This window comes from Epinephelus fuscoguttatus, linkage group LG15 (genome assembly GCF_011397635.1).
Source record: "Epinephelus fuscoguttatus linkage group LG15, E.fuscoguttatus.final_Chr_v1".
Lineage (NCBI taxonomy): Eukaryota > Metazoa > Chordata > Actinopteri > Perciformes > Serranidae > Epinephelus > Epinephelus fuscoguttatus.
Window position 1 is genome coordinate 16,906,650 of NC_064766.1, and position 17,857 is coordinate 16,924,506.

At 40.0% G+C, this 17,857-nt stretch overlaps 1 protein-coding gene across 1 annotated transcript; it reads right to left on the reverse strand.

Annotated features, from left to right (window-relative positions):
* Positions 1 to 1,265: 1,265 nt before the first annotated feature.
* Positions 1,266 to 16,879, reverse strand: nadkb (NAD kinase b). Its single transcript, XM_049598719.1, has 12 exons — positions 16,708 to 16,879; positions 15,725 to 16,028; positions 15,530 to 15,613; positions 14,792 to 14,921; positions 12,300 to 12,408; positions 8,627 to 8,712; positions 7,839 to 7,941; positions 7,478 to 7,677; positions 4,651 to 4,750; positions 4,348 to 4,505; positions 2,393 to 2,475; positions 1,266 to 2,296 (listed from the first exon to the last, which is right to left on the reverse strand). Exons 2-12 carry the CDS (start codon positions 16,015 to 16,017, stop codon positions 2,137 to 2,139), a joined length of 1,506 nt encoding a protein of 501 aa, XP_049454676.1. The 5' UTR covers positions 16,018 to 16,028; positions 16,708 to 16,879; the 3' UTR covers positions 1,266 to 2,136.
* Positions 16,880 to 17,857: the final 978 nt, after the last annotated feature.

Consider the following 17,857-nt stretch of genomic DNA (forward strand, 5'->3'; position numbering starts at 1 on the left):
GCCAAAAAAAGTCATAGTATAGTATGTCAAAAAAAAGTCATGGTATAGTATGTCATAAAAAAAAGCCATAGCATAATATGTAAAAACAAATAAAAAGTCATAGTATAGTATGTCATAAAAAAAAGTCATAGCATAGTACGTCCAAAAAAGTCATGGTATAGTATGCCAAAAAAGTCCTTATATAGTATGCCAAAAAAGTCATAGTATAGTATGTCAAAAAAATCATGGTATAGTATGTCAAAAAAAAGTCATAGCATAGTACGCCCAAAAAAAGTCATAGTATAGTATGCCCACAAAAAAAAAGTAGTAGAGTGTTAGTATAGTATGTCAGAAAGTCATAGTATAGTATGTCATGAAAAAGTGAAGTGTTCTGTGCATTAATCGTGTATATAATGTGGGGATGATGATGATGATGATGATGATGACATCCCCACTTTGGCCTGGCGTTCTGGCTACTGCTTGCAGTAGCATATTCCTGAGGCAGCATTGGATGTGAACCCCAGTCTCTCGCACTAAGGTCAGTAGCCTTAACCACTGAGTTATCCTGCTGCTACACATAAGCCCCTTTTACACTGCCAGATTTTCAGCGAATGTTGGGCCGTTTTGCCGGCAGCTTGCTAGCATTTAGACACACAGAGCCAGATTGGCGAGTTGATCAGAGGTGCCCAATTTTCAGCATCGTAGGGTAGTCATATTGGCAGAACCTTTCTGGTTTAAAAAATGATCATACAAATATCTTAGTATAGAATGTTATGAAAATTGTATTCCAAATATCACAGTATAGTATGTCATTAAAAAACATAAAAAGGTTAAAATGTTACTCATACAAAAGCTAACAGCAGGTTGGTTAGTTGTACCTATTATTCTGGCAACTGAATGTACTTTGTACCTGATAATCTCACTGACTGTGTAATAACAGGAAAGATTTGAAAAGTAAAAACTCATTCACTTTTTCCTGCTTAGTGAGACGCAGTCCTGTACCTGCTCCGTCCTGCAGTCAGACTGTCTGGAAAGTTTGCTTCAGGTTATACACTCGTCTGTAGTTAGACACCAGGACGTCCACAGGTCCTGAACCAATCTTGAAATGTTTTTATTAAAACTCAAGATTTATAAGTATTGCCAGTCACTGGAAAACATGTTTCCCAAGTCAGGCATTACACCACTCATCCACTCCTGTAAATTTTATTTTCTGAAAAGTCAATACTTTTTTTATTGTCACTCATGATTTAGAGAGTTTGGGTTCACACAAAGATCAGACAAAAAAAGTCAGTGAGTGTTGAAACTTTATTTTAGCACTACTTCCTTTCACGTTGACTTCAGTGATCATGAAAACAACAAGACCTACCATGTTATGTTCTACAACATGCAATCTGACGTGTAGAATTTAACTTGGCCAGAAAAGTTGAGAAAGCAATTGACAAAACAAAAATAGATGAAAAAACTCCTCTACAGCGAATGTTAAGATGTACACAAAGTAGGCTTTGGATCGTACAATATGTTTGTACAGAACAATCACACACAGTAGTCTTTGGCTGACTCAGAAATAGAAATTCAAAGTTTTTTCTATATAAATATCACATAAATATGACATTAAATACATTTATCACAGAATCCTATATGTACAAATTTACATTTAAGGTCATTGTTTCTTACTGTATCAGTGTTTCTCTACCTATAATCCACAAAGTTTGTGCCAGTAACGTCTAAAGCTTACACACTGTATCATCATATTGATGATTAAGTACGCCATCTCCTAAACAACAGATTATTAATTCATAATATTAATAAACTGCGATCATTTCAGTAACTGCAGTTGTTTTTTCCTAGGTGAGAAACATGCTTTCTCCCAATCAACTACAGATAGAATTACAGATTGCTTTTTAACTGGAATGTCGTGAGATGCTTTCTCAAATGAATTAAATACTGTAAACACAGTATGCTCATTAAACATGCTATTCATTGGACTGATGTAACACTAATCTGGCTGCACAGACACGTGCTCTCACTTTCATAGTTCTGTTTCTGTAATGAAAATGTTTGCAGGGTCTCAGAAAAACTGATCCCTGTCACCGTCACTCGCTCAGCTGCTGTGGAGAGCATCCACTTTAACGTAGATCAAAAAGAGCACCCTCCAATTCAGTTCTCTGTGTCCGATGAGTCTGAGACATCCGCCAGTCGCGCCTGCCTCTTGCGTACGTTCCAGTGCAAACATTGAGCCAGGCTTTCAAACCAGTCGTACACCAGGTCGTGGCAGCAGATAGAGGGCACTGGGTAACAAGACGTAGTGATCTTGATGCTGGTTGGAGAGAAAAGCAGAAATTAATCCAATAGAAAAGATCAATAAATCTGTATGACGACAAGGCAAGTGATAATGACAGGAAGTGAACTTTACCAGTCCCCATGCTGGATCTCCTGCCTCTTCCTGCCATCAAACGACACCCAGGCTGTGTTCCTGGCATCAGGGGACAAAGTGATCTGTTTGAAGAAGAGGACAGTCTGTCAGTGTCAATACACATGGAGTGACTCACCAACACACCAACCCATCACACACTGAAATCCCCAAGGCACTAGCATTGCCATAAAGTGGCTATGTAAATATGTGTGCTGACTATCAATGTGAGAGCAATGTACTGTAAAGAAAAAAACGTATGATCCCATTAACAGGGACTGATGGACACTTCATACCACAACAAAAAAAAATGTCCAAAGATTTCAACTAGTTTACTGATAAACCAGATTTACCACCTCACAGTTGTATACCTCCACCAACCAGTCAGTTTGCAGTTTCAATCCCTGTCTGTCCAGACTCTAATGTACCCATGGCAGTAGACAATGCTTTGAATATGGATGTTGCTGCACAGAAGCTACATATTCTAAAACATGGATGCTTCACACACGTCTTCAACCCGGCTGCATGGAAGATCTATATCGGAACGGTCTCAAAATGGGCATCCAAGATTAGTGTCACCAATTCAGTGTCCGACCAAATGTCTTATGACGTTGAATAATGGACAGAGAAGTGTTTTTGCGGATCATTATGATGTCACAGTGAAGCTGACCCTTAATCTTTTGGATATAAAATGTCATCACTTCATCAACAAATAAATAGTGCTAACAAGGGCGCTGAGTCAAGGCATACATGCGGTCCATTTTGTCCACTTCTCAATAAAAATGCCCTTTTGGGTCTCAAACTAAAAGTCATTTGCTCCATTACATATATATGATATACCAAGACAATCCATTCATCAATACTTGGTATAGTCTCATCGGGTACATCAGTTCTAAGTTAAGGGTTAATTTGGTTAGAGAAACGGTTTCAAGAATGCCATGAATAATAGTCCAAAAAGGAGTGACAGAGGGGCACCACCAAAAGATATGAAAGTGATTTTCTTCTTTGTCCGTCTACTTTGAGAAAGATCTTTCTGGGCAGGAGTACAGAAGTAACTCATGACATTCTTCCAACTCAATTCCCTCCCGGATGAAGAGCTTGTTGTTTTCCATTGTTGTCTGAATATCTATATTCTCATTCCTGTTGTGCGATGGTCAGATTACCCTCACTTTCCCACCTTGGTTTAACTCTAAATGTATTTTCCTTATGCTTTATTAAATATTTGGATTTGTTCATTTTCTGTGGCCATATTTTTCTTTATATTTTGTCAATATAATCAGTTATCTGTAAGTATCTAACAAGGTCCCCGTTTTGCAAACTAAATTCCTCCTTGTGATACCTTGTTTAATGAGAGTACAGTATGCTGTTAGCCCACTGGGGATCCAATCTTTAAATCTTTCGTTTACTAGGTATGAATTCTGGGTCATATGTAAACCATCTTAAAATATCTGTTGTCTTTCTTACCTTAAAATGTTAAAGTGTTTCATGCCATGTTTGTAATAATCTGATAATCCATGGGTTATTGTTGTCTAGGAGCTGGGTGGATAATGAGGGGTCCCCAGTTACTGCGTTCACTGGCAGAGGTCACAGTGACTTTTGACCACCAAAGTGCCTACTCTACTCCACATAAACGACTTTGTCTACAAAAAATAAATATATTTATAGGCTGTGGTTACATAGGCGATAAATTACAGGAAAACTCTGAGTTACTGTGTGGAGAAACATAACAGAAGCAGATGCTTCTCTGAAGACCATTAGGGGTCACTACATGGTTCCAAATGGCCTCACCAGATCTCAGCCCAACTGCACAAGTACAGGAGGGTTTAGCCCAAGTGTAGACAGCACCATTGTCACGTGTGGGAGTATCATTTGGACAAAATGGTGCCTTACTGTGACACTCTCCGTAAACACTATGTTTGCACCAAGCTCGGTCCATCCTCCTTCCCTTTCATTCTTACCATGAGCTCCACGCCAGCAGGGACGACGATAGGCCTGAAGGAGAGTGAGTGTGGACAGATGGGGGTGACCATGATGGCGGGTACGTTGGGGTGGATCATGGAGGCTCCTGCTGCGGCTGCGTATGCTGTGCTGCCTGTAGGTGTGGATACAATCACACCTGGAGGACAGAGAGACAGTGAGGACATTTCCCACCTTTATTTACCATGTTAATTGTGATTACTTGTGTACTACTAATTGTATCCACAAGTCAAGACTAAAAGAGTGACATCACATGACAGAAACAAGTGTATGATTGCTCTCACCATCTCCCTGCACTGAGGTGATGAGCCGCCCATCGAGGTACAAGTCCACGTTGGACAGGTAGGAGGAAGGGCCTCGGTCCACCACAACCTCATTCAGTACCTGCACACACACACGCACACACACGCAGACCAAAGTTAAGATTAGAAGGCACGCAGAGGCTGCTCCATTTTTGACATTCTGGGAGTTTTTAATCTGAATGTGTATCAAAACCATATCCATGTTGATTCTGCAAAAACCTAAATCCTCTTTTGGAATATTAAGATTTTGTACAAGGAAACTCATGAGCATTTAAATGAATCATGTTACTGTGGTGCCATCTATAGGCCAAATGCAATACATGTTTGATGGGTTTATGTGTATCCACATGCATATGTTCACGTGCAATATACATATATATGTGTAAATTTGTGTGAACAGAAAAATGGGATGTTATATTAAAAAAAAAAAAATAAAAACCTTTTCCAGAGTCAATCAAATATGTCATTGATCAAATATGGCAAAAGTACATGAAAAATATGAGAAGTACTGAAAAATTGTATGTGGAGAAAATCTCTGCTCATGTAGGAATGAGATGGGACTTAACTGAAAGCCACAACAAAACCCATCAGTGTGTCCTTGACCCATGGTCTACGTCTGCACCAAAATTTCATTAATATCCGTTAAGTAATTTTTGAGACATCTTGAGAACAAACAGGCAAACTCCTCTAAACACAACCTCTCTGGCAGAGATGATAAAGGCAAGATAACCACACTGCTCATACTGTACAATGTGTAGTAGCTCTTTACAATAGAGCAGTCTTAATTATGTATTTCCTTTTCACAGACAGTAAATATGAAATGTAATCTCTACAGTCAATAAAAGCAATAAATCAGCCAGCTGCAGACACAGAGTTACAGTGCATTACATTCCCACATTACAAGAGGAAACTACAAGCAGGGAAAAAAATGCTGGTGTGCAGACAAGCAGCATACAAATCATGTTCCACACTTCAGTCGGAGCACTGCAGTGATGTCTGCCTGATGTACTGACGTCAGCTGAGCACAGAGCAAACATCCTGCTGGATGCTGCAGACATGATGTAATGTGAGGTCAAACTCAGGCTCAGAGACTAGAACGATCCATCACTGTCTTTTATCGATGAGACGGGAGAGAAGAGAGAGAGCCGCGCTGAAAATGACAAACTGCAGCAGTGTGTGTGTGTGAAGGGGGGGAGACACACACCAGACTCCAGACTATTGGGGACAGCTAGTCTAATTGAGGACAAAAGCCGTGCACCCAATTTGGAAAAAGCTCATTTTTGGGTTAGTGGTTAGAGTCAAGGTCAGGTTAGGGTTAGGTAGGTAACGGTTATGGTTTTGGTTAGGTGGGGAAGTCTCCAGAAAATACATATATGTCTTTGTAATTTCCCCAAAAGTGACCTAAGTAAATGTGTGTGTGTGTGTGTGTGTGTGTCTGTGTGACTGCAGCAGTGAGGCATGTTGTTTAGTTAGTGTGTCTCAGACCGAGAGCGTCAGAGCTCATTTAATATCCATTTGGCGTTGACTGCGCTGTTGACGCCACGGTCTCCATGGCAACTGGCTCAACAGAACTTCATAAACATCCTACTTTTTTCTCTCCCATATCTGCGCCCAGCAGCTTTATTATGACTGTCACCATGGCAACCCGGCTCGCTCACTGAGCCTGTGCACATGTGCGAAAGCACAAACGCACCCAGGGTGAAAAAAGGAAGTAAGGGAGACACACGCCCACACACACACACACACACACACCCACACACACACATACAAAGCTTCAATCATCTTCATGGGCTTACAGCATCATTTTTGGGTGCGATCAGGAATTAATTATGAGGACAAAATGCAATCACACATGCCCTTTAAAAGCCAAGAACTATGGCAACATGGAGCCTAACTCAAGGACCAAACTAAGAACTAAAAGTCCCCTTTAAACATCCCTGCTTGCATCGGAGGAACCATGAAGATTAAGCAAATGAGTTTGATTAAAAAGCTTTCACATGAGGAAACAACACAGAGTTCTGTTGGTTGTATTTACTGTTGTGTGACTGTGATGTTTGTGTGGATCTAACGAATGAATGCCGCAAAGACATGCTGAGATGCACATTAACGTTTGTTTGTCTCATTCATCCGCTTGCTTCACTCTCAGCTCGTTACACTTCCTCTACATATTTTCTTTATAGTCGAAAAGGTGACAACTTGGTTTTCAAGGTCTTTAAACTTTAGCAGCATTGTCGTTCTTATTTTGACTCTAGTCTCAGTCAGTACTTCCTTATTGTGTGAATAAAGCTGAACATAATATGTAGCAGCTGAGGGTTTGAATGTTCTGAGTGTTTGACCAATCAGATTCGAAACTCCACCCCAGTAGTTTCTAGGACATCCAAAACTACAGCTTCACAGCAGGGACTTATTTGGCACCTGGAACAGCACACCATCTGAATTTAGTCGCTAAAGGCCTTTACACATTGGGAGCGTGACATGAATGAAACAACATGAAAATAAGAAATGCTCACCTGCCAAAATTTGGTACCAAAACTATTCATAGTGGCAGCAACGCTAATTTGCTAAAACTACTGAGATTTTATTGACCCTATCTGGCAGCATGTCTGAGGTAAGTTGTTGCTGAGCTTAAGCTACTGTAAGCTATATTATTAAGTTTCCTTTTAGCAAAATGCTCTCAGTGAATTTGCTCCTGGGCCCCTGAAAACGTTCTTTCAGTGAAAAGGGGGTTGCAATCTGCATCTTTACCCTGCTTTGTATATTTGTTTTAGCTCTCTTCTAACCTATTATACCTGTGCCTCTTTGTCCTCACCTGTAGCTGCAGGGTGACCTTGCCAGCCTCGCTGTTGGTGTGTCCGTGAGGAAGGAGTCCGTTGTGTTCCTGTTGCTGCGGCGGCTGCGGCTGCTGCTGCTGCTGAGGCTCTCGGCTGTACGGTTGCTGGCCTGTTCTCTGAAGCATGTCCTTCACCACCTTCACCTTTAGACGACTGCGCAGAGTGATGGCTGCATTGCCTGAAAACACACATACGTGCAAACATAAGCACACACAACATTCACATACACAGTATCTTGGAACAACTAAAAGAAGTGAGCATGATTTATTTTTACATTCATATATGAGTGACTACGACAGTTAACATTTGACCACTATTTAATCTAAAGCTCCACTCTACCTTCAAACACTTTGGCCACTTCAGTCTTGTATGACTCAAATTTGAAGGGCGTCAGGAAACCAAGAGAGCCGAGGTGAAACGCCATGACTGGAGGGACGCTTCCCTGCAAAAAAGGATAGTCCGTACATAAAAATCAGCCGGATTCTATCAGAACAGAAAAATCATGACCCAAAAACTACATGTAGTACACAATACTGACACAATCTGTAAATATTTGGTATTAAGAAGATTTCATATTGTATACTTTATTTTCTAACTGTCATGTATGTCATTCATGAAACAACTAAATAATCATGATACCTATATACCAGCTTCTTAACATAAACCTGGGGCTAATTTTAGAATTACAGACAAAATGCAGTTTTGCAGTGTCTGATCTTGAAATGTTGTTGACTGTGTGACATAAGGAGGCAACTTCAAAGACAAATATTCAAATTAGTTTCATAGAATTTCCTGACTTAAAAAATCTTTTTTACTTTTTTTTGCAGTGATCAAAACAGGATTACAATAAAGTCATTTAAAAAGTCATTTAAAAATAGAAAACAGTTAAAAACAGGAAGTGAACCTTTGTAAAGTACAGATGAAATACAATGACGGCACATCAAAAAATCACAGATTTGTATATTTGACAGTATCAGTCCCAAAGGTTACAAAGGAAAAGATATAAGAAATTGTTTTTCTTTTATTGGATTTAAAGGAACATAACCAGGTTTACCTTTTTAAGTTATTTTATGCAGTAGAAAATGTTTAAGATGTCTGAAGTGATGAACCAATAAAAGAGTGATTACCTGGAAGAGAGAGGAGGCATAGAGCAGAGTCCCATCTCCACCCAGACAGATGATCAGGTCTATGCAGTCAGAGATATCATCATAACCTGCAGGCCGTCAAAAACACAGCTGTACTTATATATAATAATATATCTTTTTCATTTCAAGAACATTTTACAACATGCAACATAAGATATATTTTCATGGGGCATCGGTGGCTTAGTGGTAGAGCAGGCGCCCCATGTACAAGGCTGTTGCCGTAGCGGCCTGGGCTCGACTCCAGCCTGTGGCCCTTTGCTGCATGTCACTCCCTCTCTCTCTCTCTCTCTCTCCCCCCTTCACACTTGTCTGTCCTGTCCATTAAAGGCTGAAAATTCCCCCAAAATATCTTTAAAAAAAGAAAGATATATTTTCATTCAAATATATAAGAAAAATGTGACACATTTCTTGTTTCAGAGGTCGGCAAACATACAGTATGGGGCCAGTAATTAGGGGCCGGGCAGCACCCTCTTGATTTCCTGCTCGTTCTTTCTTCTTCTTCTTCCTCTTCTTCTTCTTCGTCCAAGGAAATCCTACTTCCCATGTGCGAAAAATCACCAAACTTTGCACAAAGGTCCAGTCCTGTGCCAGATTTGCTCAGCTGCAAACACAAGTCAATAGTCCTGATGGTGGCGCTACAGCAAGCGACTAAAGCTCAAAACTTTTGAAATTCACAAATCAACCGTATGTGCTTCACCTTCGCAACTTTCACGAAAATGTAGCCCAGATACTGAAAAAACTTTCGTACATTTGAACCTATTGCAAATTATGAAGTCAATCACTTTGGGGTTTTTTTTTTTTTCAAAAACTGTCGAACTTCTTAAACATATCTCCTCCCACAATTTTTGCTCAATTGACACCAAACTTGCTACAGAGCATTTTCAGACTGTCCTACACAAACTGTCCTCACAGATTTTTGATTTACCAAAAACTGAGCCTAGAGTGCATCAAGATGTTTGACTGTAAACAGTACTGTGAACATATACTTGCAAATTCTTGCTAAATAGGTTTTCAATGTTCATAAAAAAAATCAACAAAATTTTGGAGTCATGGTAGATGATGTTTGGCAAATACCAGAATTTTATCTCAAAAACTGAATTTTTGACAGCATTTTAAATTCTGTCCTCATGTGAACCATCGCTGTCAATGGGAATAGAGCATCTTTACACATCAGTTCTTCACTTATGGAGTAAATCAATCATTGTTAAAAACAAGTTAACAACATCTCCATACTGTCTAGATGCAAGTTATGTATTTTCAGATTTTTGTCTTGATAACTGAATTTATGACAGCAGTTTGAAATCTGCCTTGACAGCTGCTGTCATCCTGGTGGCTGGCTTAGTCAATTAGTGAAGCCACAGATGAGTTGTCACTTGCTAATTAGCTCAGTCAGATAGAAGATGCTCCTTGGTGTCAGAGGTTGTGAATTCAAGCCTCAACTGATGCAAAATCTACATTGTTATGGCAACTTTTTGTTGTCTTCCTATTCTGCCTCTTGTTGCTCAGAACTGCCTACAATTACCCGGCTCCGACCATTGCTGTGCAGCAGCTATAATTCATATTGAATCTAATAGAATAATAGCAACAACATAAGATAATAAAATACTGTAGTCAAATATTTTCTTTAGGAGTAATGTGATCTAAACTAAATTCTGGCTCCAGAAGTAGACATCAACAAAGCGCTCATGAACAACAAAGGATGTTCTGGTACCCTCTTCAGAACATCTTTTTTTTTTTGTGCAAGACTTAGTTATACTCCCCTGAATCTCAGGGAGGGATACAAACTTTTGGCAACACTAAATTTATTTTTTATTAGTTTCTGGCTATTCAGCAAATTAGGATTCTATGTTTAAAACTATAAGCTCATAAATTACTTGTATTGCTACTCAACAGTAGAACCACCATTAAACACAACATTATAATACTGCTTACAAAAAGTCGTTAGAATGAGTACCTTTAATTTTTTTGCATTTTACAGCCGAATCTTTTTCACTTTTATGAAACTGTCATAAAAAAAACTTTTATATTTAAAGGCATTTTTTACATCGTAGTGAAACTACTTGTATTTTAGAAAATGATGATTACTGGAAAATGTGTTCCTTTAGCTCAGCCTTAAAGGGTTTGTTTAGATTTTTTGAAGTGGGGTTGTATAAGGTACTTATCCTTAGTCAGTGTATTACCGGCAGTACATTGCGGTCCACGAGCCCCTGCCAAACCCCGTTGAGAAAAACAGTACTTTTAGCTTGCTGGACACGGCAGCTGCTCGTCTAAAGCTGCCTCGTTTGGTTTTTTAGTTTATGTTGTGGTGTATCTTCATGTTTATAGAGTTAGTACGGATTTACCAAAATCACATAAAAACACAAGCTACAGTAGCTCACATAAGTGAGTACACCCCTCCCATTTTTGCAAATATTTCATTATATCTTTTCATGGGACAACATTATAGAAATGACACTTTGATATAACTTAAAGTAGTCAGTGTACAGCTTGTATAGTAGTATAGATTTACCTCCCTCTGAAAATTAATCAAAACACAGCCATCAACATCTAAACAGCTGGCAACATAAGTGAGTACACCCCACAGTGAACATGTCCAAATTGTGCCTAAAGTATCAATATTTTGTGTGCCAACCATTATTATCTACCACTGCCTTAACCCTTTTGGGCATGGAATTCACCCGAGCTCACAGCTTGCTTCAGGAATCCTCTCCCACTCCTCCATGATGACATCATGGAGCAGATGGATGTGAAGACATCTTGCACTCCTCCACCTTCAGCTTGAGGATGCCCCACAGGTGCACAGGTGAGTTTAGGGCTGGATACATACTTGGCCAGTCCATCACCTTCACCTTCAGCTTCCTCAGCAAGGCAGTTGTCATCTACTAGGTGTGTTTTGGGTCATTATCATGTTGGAAAACTTGATAATGAAAACTTGCAGCCCAGTTTCTGAAGAGGGGCGATCATGCTCTGCTTGGAATTCACGTTTCCCTAAATGAACCGAGCTCCCCAGAGCCGGCAGCACTCATGCAGCCCCAAACCATGATGCTGCCACCACTATACTTGACTGTAGGCAAGGGACAGTTGTCTTGGTGCTCTTTCAGCATGTATGGCACCTTGGTGAAGAGCACCAAGACAACTGTCCCTTGCCTACAGTCCCATGAAAAGATATAATGAAATATTTGCAAAAATGGGAGGGGTGTACTCACTTATGTGAGATACTGTAACTAACTGATCAAGCCAGCTGTAGACCAGCAGCTCCTGTGTTCTGAGAGGTAAAATGACTGTTTTTGTCAGTAGAGTCTGGTAGCTTTGAAGACAGCATAGATAACAGCTTCAGTTTCCTGTTGAAGAGGGCTGTCCTAACTGTAAGTAAAGCAGTGAAAATATTCTAAATGTAACATACACTTAAACAGATAAAATGTTTTAGGTGGGACTTTTATTAGATGGATAAAAACATTTTGTTTTTGCCCATGTCCACAGCAGTACACTGCCTAGCTTCTGTGCTGGTACCCCTGCCTGCTTCTCCAAACTGGGGGTGTGGTGACTGACACATACAGTAGGTAAAACACTGACGACAGATAAGTACCTTATACAACCCTACTCCAAACTATCCTTTTAATGTGTGTGTCTTTATTGTATTGTAGAGGAGTCTCACCCTCCCTGAAGGTGCAGAGCTGATTGCGGATGGAGCCGAATGTCTCGTCCTTTGACAGTGTAGCATCATCTGCGACCCTGCGCTCCACGTACACCATCATCTGTTTCTCCTGATACACAAAGACATGCTTTAGTGACGGCAGCCACAACACACACATCATCTCCCATCTGCCAAAAGTACTCTTTCAGAAACGAGGCTGTTCACACACCAAACGTGGGGAGTGATATGACGGTGTTCTTACGGAATGTAAATACATGGGTTCGTTTGACAGTCTTATTACACAAAGCACAGCTTGTTTTGGAAACATGTGGCCAAAAGGTGTCCTAACTATGTCAGACCAGACTGTTACTTTCACCTACATGTCTGGGTCGCTTCCTGGATTCTCTCTGTTAGACTTGTTGTTCTTCAGTGTCACAAATGTTTTGGAGTGCACTCCGTTCTTAAGGAACATGGGTTTAGTTTACTGATAGAGGACAAACTGTAACTGAAATCAATGAAATTGACATTCTGATATCCCAACTGATAAATCTAATCACTAAATCACAACCTCATAATACTCTCAAACATTGGCCACTTCTTAAAACCCAGTTTTATAGTTTTGCTTTTATGCATGTAAAATTAATAAAAGAAAATAAAATTATAAGTAAGAAAACAACACCAGAATACCCAGCAGACATTGAGTTAACAACTTAAGTATTACATGTCCAAAAAGGAGTAGGGGGAAGTGAATACTTAACAAATCCTACCTCGTTTTTATATTTTATCAAAGCTTAATGCTAAACATGAATACTCTCCTTTTCTACCCCAGGTTCACCATACACACCTCAATCAAATCAAACTAAATCTAAACATTTTCAAGGCAAAACAAGAACAGATTAATCTGAATAAAAGACACACACACACAAAAAAACGCACACAATCAAAAACAATCATCATATATTGTGCCCGTTCCCTTTTGAGTTCAACCATCTCATATCTCTTTAATATGTTGTTTTGATTTTTTTTTAATTTATCAGATGTTCTACATGTTTTAATTTCCAATTGTTCCATAAATTAACACCTTTAATTGTAATACAATGATGTTTACCATTATTCCTCACTAATTGTTTCTTAAAAGCGTAAACATTCCTCTCCTCTCAAATCATGTAAACTTTTGTTGTTGTTTTTTTGCTCTGTACATGATTTGAATCGTTGTGAAGTCAATAAAATCTTTGAACTTTAGTGCTTCTAATTTGATAAAAAAAAAATTGCGCATGTTGATTCTTGATAGGTGGTTTGTTTACAGTTACTATGTCTCTTTTTTGAAGGATGAAGATTAGATTTGTGTTTGTTGTGTATGTATTTACCAACACTTCCACACAGTAAATTATCTATGCGACTATAAAGGAGCAGCAAAGGGACTTTCTGTAATACTGACTTTGACTTTGATATTTTAGCTCAGTAAAGCTGCAGCACTTTCTTATATAACTTGGCACTGAGCTCCAAAAGTTTGTTTGTTGCTCAGTTAAATTATGGATCCTCTTAATAGCATATAGAATATAACTTAATAACTTTTTCATGGTGATACCAGACAAAGTGTGAAAGTATGATGGAAAAACTTTCTGAACAATATAGCCTCGAATTATTTTTCTTATAGAATTTTTTTTAAGTACTTACAAGCGGTAAGTAACAAAAATTTACATGAACATGATTTCAACGTGGATCAGCAGCAGAATATGGATGGATGTATTAAGCAGTTTAAAACGCTTTAGAATGTTTTTGTTAAAACTGACATTTCTCTGTTATGAAACGATGAGCTTCCTGTTGCTACTGTAGCAAGACGAAGTGCGACAGTGTTTGCTATGAATATGATGCACACATAAACCACTTTCACAGCATTCTCACTTTTAATTCATCATGTGTCCTGTCAGCCCACAGATGCAAAATCATATTTCAACTAACAGAAAAGTATTTAGGACTTTTGTCAATTGTATTTTCAATGCCATCTTTTGCTGCAGGAAACTGAAATCAGTGCTTTTTCAAACTTTTTAAGACCACAACTCCACACCCTCTGTGTGCTTATAATCAGATTGAGGACAGTTTATATTATTTTTCTCTAGTTCTTTCAAAGAGTAATTTTTCAAATATGTTGCTCTAGATGTTTGATAAAAGTTAATGAATTTATTTTTCATCACCACAATCTTCCTTGTGGCTTCTGAAGATCCCGTTTGTGCTGTTTTAATGTCTGATTTTGTTTGATGATGTGAACACACCTCCAATTTTTATGATCAAATAATTACAGATTGGGTTTATTGTTCTGTTGAAGTTGCTGACAGCATGTCATTGATGTGTGAAATAAACCAAAACCAAGAGTGTCTCAAAATAAAATCCGAAAGAATCCGAATCTGTTCTCTGTGTTGTTTCAGATACCACAATAACATCATAAAACTTTCATCTCATGAAACTTACACGATAACAAACATATAGTATATAGTAGTATAGTTATCCTTTACCTCCACTAGAAACCTGCAGAGCTCTTTGAAAGGCTCGACGAGGCTCTCATCTCTAATCTTCCTGATGACGAGCACGTTGACAGGTGGTTTATTCCAGGTGAGCCGCTGGCTGGCTGGATCCTGGATGTGCCTGGGGCACGAAGGCAAACACACAGGTGAGTAAACAAACATACATATTTTACACATACTATCAGTGCCTTTTAATCCTATGTTAGACACGTAGAAACAGACCAAAGAGCTGACTGTCACAAAATCACGTCGTGTGATTTTAATTCAGCTGGCTGCATCTTGACAAGTTCCAATTTAAGTCAAATACCACCATGATATCAAGTCTTACCTCATGTTCTGAGTCAAGTAAAAGATAAATATAGAACAGATGCAGTCATTCATTAACTGTTATGACACTTTGACGTTACCTCTGAAGGAGTGAGGTCCAAACTCCAAACATCAGAGTTTAAAAACACTATCTTTTTTCTCCTTTTTACCATTTGTGTCTCTCCTCCTTTGAGTGGCGGACCACAGGCATTGTGGAGATAATTTCGTCTTTCGGATGGAGTCCAAAGAAACACTACTGAGACCAGGTGACAGCAAGCATCTGTGGTCTGTTCTGTTAGTCATCCCATTTCATCTAACATCCAATCACAGCATTCTCATTTTATCTTATCTCACACAGTTACACAAGCTTTTCTGTGTAAACACCACACTCATGTACACACAAAGTTCGCCCCTCATGCTTACATGACTGAAGTTGGGTTGGGAAGAATACAGGCTTTGGGTCCGAAGTGAGTGGCAGGATACGGTCCATGTAGAAAGTGTGCTCTCCTGTGAGGAGGGAGAAAGAGGAGGGCAGGTCAAGACACTATCACCTCATGTCCGGGGCAACAGAGGTGTGGCAGTGGCATGGCGGACCAGCTGGCAACCTGCAGTGCAAACCTCTTAGGAGAGCTTTCTGCTGTGTCGCTCGCCGACCCAGAGAGCTCCAAGTGCTCATGTTGGCCTGGCAACCTCCGCCGCTCGACCTCCCAGAGCAGCTGTTCATGACCATCCCCCCGTCGCTGCGACCTCGTCCCCTTCCTCCGTCTCCTTGGTGACTTGGACGGGTGCTCCCGGTGCTTCGAGGGCCTGGCTGACTCGGACAGCTGACTGAGGGGCGCTGAGGGTCGAGCCATGCCTCTGTCCGGCACTGCCAGGGACCCTGGTGATGGACTGGTCTCTGAGTTCTCCATTCTGCAAGGCGCTACACAGAAAAGAAATGTTGACAATTTAAAAAGACTGACTGAATACCTGAAGATACTTTAGTAGGCTCACCTGAGTCATCAGTTGACAACTAGTGGAAACAATCACTTGTATATATATAATGATAATCGATCAATTAGTAAAGCTAATATACCAAATATTCTCAGATTTCAACTTCTCAGATATGAGGATTTGCAGCTCTTTTCTTGTAAAAATGTGAATGAAAATGCACCATTCTGTAACTAACTCATATGTACATCAACTATGTTTATTGATATAAAACAGGAAAATAAGATAAAATAAAGTAACCTATTAACAAAAATAACCTGTGTAGCTAATGAAAAAAGGAGTCAATAAATAAAACCAGCGTCCTAACCTAGCTAACCTTTATCAAGCATAGATAAGCAACAGAATGAAGGTAAATTTAACAGGGTTTTTTTTTCGATGAATTGTTTAACAATTTGACCTTGGACCAAGCTTTAGTGAGATAACAGTCTATTTATGACACACGACTCGTAAATAGCAGCTGAGTGACACTAAACCACCGAGTAACAGTCAGCAGTGAGTTTCTGTGACAGCTCTCAGTCACAGCCTGAAACAACCGTTGGTCTGATGACAGCTACCGTTATTAGCCGTTAGCTAAACAAGCTAACCTGTGTGAACCTCTGATGGAAACTTACTGTGTCACAGAGAAGCAAACATACTCATATCGCTACTACTTCATCAAGGACCGAGTGTGTTTAGACGCTACAAAAATGTGTCTTTATAGACAGACAGCGCGGTCAAACTCCAAAGGCTGAAATATTACAACACGGTGGGCATGACCGGAGAGAGGGGGGAATGATGTTTCCGGTTTGGTGACCGGTTCAGGGGCATCACTGCGGGCTGAACTCTGCGCAGGACCGGTGGTGAGTTAAAGGACCAGCGCCGTGTGTGGTGAAACAGAGACACATCCACACCATGAGCCAGAAGAAACGCAACACTTTTGTTTTTGCTCCCATTTTTCACAGATTTATGTTAGAATTTTTTTTCATACACTCAATAGATAGGCCTATTTGTTGAAATCAGTGTTAGTGAGCACCGCTCCTTTTCACAATAATCATCCACCTGACAGGTGTGACATCTGAACATGCTGCTTAAATAGCATCATAACTACGCAGGTCTGCAATAAACAATAAAAGGCCACTTTAAAATGTGCAGTTTAATTACACAACACAATGCCACAGATGTCACAAGTTTTTAGGGAGCGTACCATTGGCATACTGACTGCAGAGATGTCCACCAGAGCTGTTTCCCGTGAAGTGAACACTCATTTCACCACCATAGGTTATCTCCAGGGCACAGTGTAGTGGTAAGCATTGTCGCCTCAGAGCAAGAGGGTCTCTGGTTCAAAACCCGGGTTGTGGGAGCCCCTCTGTGCGGAGACTGCATGACTGCATGAGTGTGAATGCTTGTCTGTCAGGCAACCTGTCCAGGGTGTACCCCACCTCTCACCCAGTGTCAGTTGGAATAGGCTCCAGCCTGGCTGCTTGGCATAGCTGTCAAGTCTCCTGTTGTGGCCGGGAAACTACCGTATTTACCCCTCTTTCCCGCTGTCCTCCCGTATTAGTATTTTCCCGTAAATCTCCCGTATTATAATACAATTTAAAAAAAAAAAAAAAAAAAAAAAAACATTTCTTTGCCTCTCCAAACTGAACTCTGTCACTAGCCTCGCGAGAACTGCCACCTGCAGTAGCCTGGGTGGCAGTTGTCGCGAGGTTAGTGTCGACAGCGGGTCTGTCATGTAAAATCAACCACTCTGTCCCAGCCCACAAATACACTCCTTCCAAA